This window comes from Macaca mulatta, chromosome 2, assembly GCF_049350105.2.
Source record: "Macaca mulatta isolate MMU2019108-1 chromosome 2, T2T-MMU8v2.0, whole genome shotgun sequence".
NCBI lineage: Eukaryota > Metazoa > Chordata > Mammalia > Primates > Cercopithecidae > Macaca > Macaca mulatta.
Window position 1 is genome coordinate 100,394,697 of NC_133407.1, and position 6,919 is coordinate 100,401,615.

Consider the following 6,919-nt stretch of genomic DNA (forward strand, 5'->3'; position numbering starts at 1 on the left):
CCGTCCGCGCACGCGCAGAACCACATCTCAGCCTCCAAGGCCTCAACTCCGCCCACAGCCCTGAGAAGGGACGCGAGCGCCCCTCCAAAAGTCCCGCCCACCTCCCGCCGCAGCCAACCACAAGGTGAGTCGGCCTGGGAACCCGCCCCTCCCCGCCACCGCCTACCGAACCCTCTATAGGAGGGCCCACAGTCACCGCCCAGCCGAGCTTTCCACTCAATGCCCCGCCTACCTTAGCCTACCGCAGCCAACCAAAAGGTGGATCTTTACGAATCCCCGCCCAGAAATGCAGAGCGGAAGCCTTTCCACCTTTTGTAGCCAAACCCGAGACCCGACCCCCAAACCCATGTCTCCTGCCCGCAGCTAAACGGAAGGCTGGAGCGCCAGGACCGCTTTCCGCTTGCGAGATGGAGATGGAAGCCGGGGCTCTAATTCCTCTACCCACTTCCTAGTCGGCTCTGCTATCCCTCCGGTCCCAGTACCCGAGCTGGGGGACCTAAATACTTCCGAGACGCCCGAGTCCTACTCCGACGTGGGTGGGCTTTCCCATTCTTTCGAGAAGACAGGGAATTTGGGCTTCCGGACTGGCCGGGAGAACAGATTTTACAGAGGTGCCGGGGTGTGACAAGCTCTCTAACTGGAGAATGAACGTTTCACACTTTTACCAGTTTTACACCCAATTGGAATGATTTTATTAGTGCCCATTTCCCGTGCTAGGCTGGGGGCTCCACCAAGGCAGAGAGCCTGGACAGGCTTGACACTTAGTAGATGATCAATAAGTACTTGTTGAATGAGTAAATGAATGAACCAGGGCTCCCTAGGTCAGGACTGTGTCCCTAAACCTAAAGAGCAAGGCCACGTGCCCCCTTGACTCCCAATAGCAGGGCCATGTCTTTACCTGAGACCCTGGAGAGTAGCGCTGGGCTTCCCACAGACACCAAAGGACAGGGTGCCTTGTGGTCCCCAACCTAGTGTCATGACGTCCCCAACCATTTTGATGGCAGGGTCACGGCATGCCTCAGGCTCCAGAAGACAGCTGTCCCTTTCCCACTCCCACCTGGGGAGCACAGCAGGGGTCTTCCCTTACCCCTACTGGCAGGATTGCGTGTTCCCCAGAGACAGTGGAGGGCGGAGCTGGTGCCTTCCCACTTGTCCCCTCCTCGCCATCCTCTAGGGCAGGACCGTATGAACCCCTCAGATTCCCCAGTGGAAGAATTGTGGCTCCACCAGATCCCAAAAAGCAAGGCCCGTTTCCTACAACCTCTGAAGGAGGGTCGTTCTCACTCCGCCGCCTACTACTACTACCATCATCAGACCCTCGAGGGCAGTGCTGTGGACCTCTCCAGATCTCAAAAGGCATATTCCTACTTCTCACGCTCCCACATCCCCCGCCTCCAGACCTCGAGGGTAGAGGTGGGCGCCCCCGCCTCCGCACTTTTGCGCGGGGCTCCGGATTGTAGGGCAGGGCGGCGCTTCTCGGAAAGCGAAAGCCGGCGGGGCGGGGCGGGGCGGGGCGGGTGTCGTAGGAGAAAGAGGAAGCGCTGGCAGACAATGCGACCCGACCGCGCCGAGGCTCCAGGACAGCCCGCCATGGCTGCAGGAGGTCCCGGCACTGAGCCTGCGGCCCCGGTCTCCTCCACATCCTCCCTTCCCCTGGCTGCTCTCAACATGCGAGTGCGGCGCCGCCTATCTCTGTTCTTGAACGTGCGGACACAGGTGGCGGCCGACTGGACCGCGCTGGCGGAGGAGATGGACTTTGAGTACTTGGAGATCCGGCAACTGGAGACGCACGCCGACCCCACTGGCAGGCTGCTGGACGCCTGGCAGGGACGCCCTGGCGCCTCGGTAGGCCGACTGCTGGAGCTGCTTACCAAGCTGGGCCGCGACGACGTGCTGCTGGAGCTGGGACCCAGCATTGGTGAGGACGTCCCCTTCCTGGCCTCGTACCTGGGGGGTGAGGAGGCTGACTTTCCGCGGCCTCAGCATCCTGTCTCCCATGGAGAGACCCCATTTCCTGCCTCGGGAGCCGGAGAAGCCTGCAGAGGGAGAACCATGCGGGTCCCGTTCCTTCTTAATAACCGGGACTGGTTATTAAGAAGGACTGGAGAAAGGTCCGGAGAGGCGAGATGGAAAGAAAGCAGCTTAGGCAGAGGCTTTCAGGTAGGACCAGGAGTCAGAATCAGGCTTCTGTGGGGGCATCTGGGCTGTTTCAAGTAGAGCAACAGGACAGGTGGGGCGACTGACAGTGGACTGTCTTAGAAATCTCAGATCCTGGGGAAATGCAGCCCTTCTTTCTACTCAGTGGCACTTACATAATATACATGCATAGGCGTTGGGTACAGCTGCCCACAGACAGGCACACCTTCTGGGTTGGAATCACTGCCCTCACTGCACCATAACCAGTGGGTCTCCTGAGCCTTTCTGGCATGCCCAGCGCCTTGCTCACATCTGCCCTGGATCCTAGAAGAAGCAGACCTACCTTGGTACCATTCTCAGGATCCCTAGGAAGGGACAGAGATACAAACCTGACTTTGATGGCCTTCCAGAAAGCCAGAACACCACTGACATCCCTTTGGGTCAGTGAGAGCCAGTGGGAGCTCAACTTCTTAGAGCTGTTGAACTGCTCATGGCACCAGTGAGCTGGGGAAGCCCTCTAGAACAACCCAGCCAGAGGAGGTGGGACAGCTCCTGGATCCTGACTGCGGGTAAAGAGGTGGGCACTCCCAGGTAACCTGCTTTACCCTGTCTCTTCCCCACAGAGGAAGATTGCCAAAAGTATATCTTGAAGCAGCAGCAGGAGGAGGCTGAGAAGCCTTTACAGGTGGCCGCTGTAGACAGCAGTGTCCCACGGACAGCAGAACTGGCGGGCATCACCACACTTGACGACCCCCTGGGTAAGGGTCCAATACTGTTCCCATGGGACAGGTGGAATAGGACGCTGTGGCGTTAAGAGCATGGGTGTTGGAAGCAGATGGGCAGTGGGACCTTGAGCAAGTCACTTAATCTTTCTGAGCCTCAGTTTCCTCACCTGAGAAATGGAGATAATAGTCTTACATCTGGATTGCTGTGAGATGCTCATGAAACAATGTCTATCTTGTGGTTAATCCAGAGCTTAGCCCCTGAGGTATTCATCTTTCCTCTCCCAGGAAGGGCACTTTCTCTGAGGAGTATCATCTTGGGAAGGGTACAGGGCCCAGGGTTGCCTAGGCAGGGGACTCTTGGCTGGACCCCTCCCAAGACTTCCCATGGAGCTCTGACCACCACCCTTGTGCTGTGCACCCAGGGCATATGCCTGAGCGTTTCGATGCCTTCATCTGCTATTGCCCCAGCGACATCCAGTTTGTGCAGGAGATGATCCGGCAACTGGAACAGACAAACTATCGACTGAAGTTGTGTGTGTCTGACCGTGATGTCCTGCCTGGCACCTGTGTCTGGTCCATTGCTAGTGAACTCATCGAAAAGAGGTTGGCTAGAAGGCCGTGGGGTGGGTGGGTGGATGCATGAAGCCCTGCCCTGGGGTCCAGATACTGGGCATCTCTTCCTAGCTGTGCACTGTCCAGCCTGGGCACAGTGGGCTATTCCCGAAGCTATTCCCAGGGGATATGCTGGACTAAGTTGCCACGGGACCTGCAGCCCGCCCACTCTTCCCTAGGTGCCGCCGGATGGTGGTGGTTGTCTCTGATGATTACCTGCAGAGCAAGGAATGTGACTTCCAGACCAAATTTGCACTCAGCCTCTCTCCAGGTAAGCTCAACCCTGCTCTGGCAAGATAATGAGGGAATGTGTAGGTGGGGCCTCTGGATTGTCAGCCTTCCCTCCCCAAGGGCTGTGGATGCAGTACCAAAGAACCGCTGAAGATCTCTGCACACCTGAGCATGTGTACATGTGTGTGCCTTTTTGTGTGAGTGAATGTGTGCCAGGGTGCTTAGATGGGGGATGGCTGTTGTTAACCCCTGTGTTGAAGACTGGGCTTGTCCCACCATGGGGCAAGGGCCTGATGCCAGCATGGCACCCCTTGGCTTGCAGGTGCCCATCAGAAGCGACTGATCCCCATCAAGTACAAGGCAATGAAGAAAGAGTTCCCCAGCATCCTGAGGTTCATCACTGTCTGCGATTACACCAACCCCTGCACCAAATCTTGGTTCTGGACTCGCCTTGCCAAGGCCTTGTCCCTGCCCTGAAGACTGTTCTGAGGCCCTGGGTGTGCGTGTATCTGTCTGCCTGTCCATGTACTTCTGCCCTGCCTCCTCCTTTGGTTATTAGGAGGAATCTGTGCTCTACTTGCCTCTCAATTCCTGGAGAGGCCAACTTCACAGACACATCTGCAGCAGCTGGACATCACATTTCATGTTCTGCATGGAACCAGTGGCTGTGAGTGGCATGTCCACTTGCTGGATTATCAGCCAGGACAGTATAGAACAGGACCAGCTGGGGCTAGGATAAGGACCAGCAGAGCCAGCTCTGCTCTGAGCCATTCATACATCTTCAGCTTCAGTTTCCTCACTTGAGGAGTAGGATGGGGAGAACAGAGAGTAGCTATGTTTGAATCCCTGTAGGGAAAGGTGAAGCATAGCTCCGGGTCTCCTGGGGGAGGGCAGTCTTGGTTGCGGGAGAGCTGGCTGTTGCTGGACTACATGTTGGCCACTGCTGTGACCACGACACTGCTGAGGCAGCTTCTTCCACAATGATGCCTACTGATGCTTCAGTGCCTCTCTGCACACCTCCCATTCCACTTCCCCACAGGGCAGGTGGGGAAGCAGGTTGGCCCAGCACAAGGAGATCCCACCTTGAGCCTTATTTCTTAATGGGCCCACCTCTCATCTGCATCTTTGACACCTCCCAGCTTCTGCCCAACCTTCAGCAGTGATGAGTCCCCAAGAGACTTGCCTGAGCAGCTTGAGCTGCTTTTCATTTCCGCCTGTCAGGATGCCTGTGGTCATGCTCTCAGCTCCACCTGGCATGAGAAGGGATCCTGGCCTCTGGCATATTCATCAAGTATGAGTTCTGGGGATGAGTCACTGTAATGATGTGAGCAGGGAGCCTTGCTCCCTGGGCCACCCTCTGAGAGCTTTCCCACCAACTTTGTACCTTGATTGCCTTACAAAGTTATTTGTTTACAAACAGCGACCATATAAGAGCCTCCTGCCCCAAAGCTTGTGGGCACATGGGCGCATACAAACTCACACACAGACACACACATATGTACAGACGTGCACTCTCACACACACAGGCAGCTGCATACAAACGTTTCTCTAGGTACAGCTCCCAGGAACAGCTAGGTGGGAAAGTCCCATCATTGAGGGAGCCTAACCATGTCCCTGAACAAAAATTGGGCACTCTTGTATTCCTTTTCTCTTGTGTCCCTACTCATTGAAACCAAACTCTGGAAAGGACCCAGTGAACTGGTATTTATACCTCTAATGAAGCACAGAGAGAGGAGAGCTGCGTAAACTCACACAACAATGAACTACAGACATAGCTGTTCTCTCCCTCCTTCCCAGAGTGATTTGTACGTTACTCTCAAGCTGTCCTTTGGGGACAAGGTGTCATGGTCTTAAGTGTCTGTGCCCCAGGGCAGACCTTAGGACCCTAAATCCAATAGAAAATGCATCTCTTTGCTCCACTTTCAGCCAGGCTGGAGCAAGGTGTCTTTTCTCAGGATCTTGGGAGGGAATGGAGGCCACTCTATGTATGATCTTGTTGAGGTGTTTAGCTGCCATGCACCTGTCCCCCTTTAATATTGGGAATTTTAGAGCAATCTCAAGAAGCATCTTCTACATATTTTGTATGCATTATAATAATTTCAAAGATATCTGAGAAAAGCCTATATTTGCCATTCTTCTGTATCCTGGAATACATCCTGCATCCTGAGTTTATCATAATAAAGAATATTCTACCTTGGAAACTTTTGTGTGTTGAGCGGAAGAGGTTTGGAAGCAGTAATGTGGGTAAGAGAAGCTGGTCCACTGGGTGGGTTCCAGTGGATTTGGCAGGGGCTTCCTGAAAGCTGGACCCCCTCCTCATAGGTTCAGTCCTCAGCAGGGCTGCAGGCAGAACCAGGAATACTGATCTCAGCTAAAGACACTCAGGAGACTGCCCTCCTCCGGCCATGTTCAATCTTTTCTGGGTTGTGCCATGCTCCTGGGCCCTGGCCCAGTCTTTGAGTAGGGGCTAATCTATGCTCCAAAGAGTCTGGAGGACCCCCCAACTCTAGTCACTGAGCACTGCACTGTTATTCCTATTAATCTTCTTTGGGCACATCTATGTTAATCCTAAAGGTACTGATCTATTTTTAAAGCAAATGTATTGCTTTTTCACTGTTTAAGAAAATTTGGAAAATACAAAGAAAAAAACTCATAATAATCCCAGAGAGAACTCTAGTGACATTTTAGAGTGCTCAGACATTGTCAGTGACAGTAGCTTTTGTCTCAGTGGTCTATCTGCTGCCATGTCCTGGCTCTTGAGCCACTTGGATGCTGGAGCCTCCCCAGCCTTGCCCCTGTGCCCTCAGGTACTCCTGGGAAGGCCCTGTGTACTCAGAGAACTCCTGAGGCCGAACCTTTCTCTCCAGCATCCCCTGGGAAGCAGAGCCACAGTGTGGCCCTGGCGGTGCCCCCAGGGTCTGCCGTGTGCTGCCTATGGCTGGGGAGACAGTCCTGGGCCGGTCCCCTCTTGGGAAAAGCCTCTCTTCTCTCAGGCCAGGCTGTTGACCCAAATGTGCGCTCCCCACCCCTATCTGATTCTCACACTCCTCACACCTGCCTGTCTCCAGTGCCTTCCTTCCCATTAGCTGGGTTCCCAAATGTGAATAAAGCTTCCTCTTCTCATTTTCAGTTTTAGTCCTCTAGGAGCATTCAAAAGAGAAACTTTCCTTTTTCAATAAGGAAAATTTACTGCTGAAATTATCAAAGGCAAAGCA

The 6,919-nt window shown here is 54.3% G+C and overlaps 1 protein-coding gene across 6 annotated transcripts; it reads left to right on the forward strand.

Annotated features, from left to right (window-relative positions):
- The first annotated feature begins 1,180 nt into the window (after window positions 1-1,180).
- MYD88 (MYD88 innate immune signal transduction adaptor) lies at window positions 1,181-5,905 on the forward strand. 6 transcript variants are annotated; one of them, XM_028843123.2, is made up of 5 exons: window positions 1,181-1,918; window positions 2,760-2,894; window positions 3,284-3,445; window positions 3,653-3,744; window positions 4,027-5,905. In XM_028843123.2, the coding sequence occupies exons 1-5, from the start codon at window positions 1,186-1,188 to the stop codon at window positions 4,045-4,047; spliced, it is 1,143 nt and encodes a 380-aa protein (XP_028698956.2). In that variant the 5' UTR covers window positions 1,181-1,185; the 3' UTR covers window positions 4,048-5,905. The 6 variants fall into 6 exon arrangements, with proteins under 6 accessions (XP_028698956.2, XP_077846270.1, XP_077846271.1 ...); NM_001130681.1 differs by having other exon boundaries at window positions 1,591-1,918; window positions 3,284-3,464; window positions 4,027-4,181; XM_077990144.1 differs by lacking the exon at window positions 3,284-3,445.
- Window positions 5,906-6,919: the final 1,014 nt, after the last annotated feature.

What these genes read in the sequence shown, in the direction of transcription:
- MYD88 (XM_028843123.2), top strand. Translation starts at nt 1,186, where the DNA reads ATGAACCCCTCAGATTCCCCAGTGGAAGAATTGTGGCTCCACCAGATC. An exon ending in GGAGCTGGGACCCAGCATTG is followed by an intron (nt 1,919 to 2,759) that starts GTGAGGACGTCC and finishes TCTTCCCCACAG; the next exon opens with AGGAAGATTGCCAAAAGTAT. An exon ending in TGCACTCAGCCTCTCTCCAG is followed by an intron (nt 3,745 to 4,026) that starts GTAAGCTCAACC and finishes CTTGGCTTGCAG; the next exon opens with GTGCCCATCAGAAGCGACTG.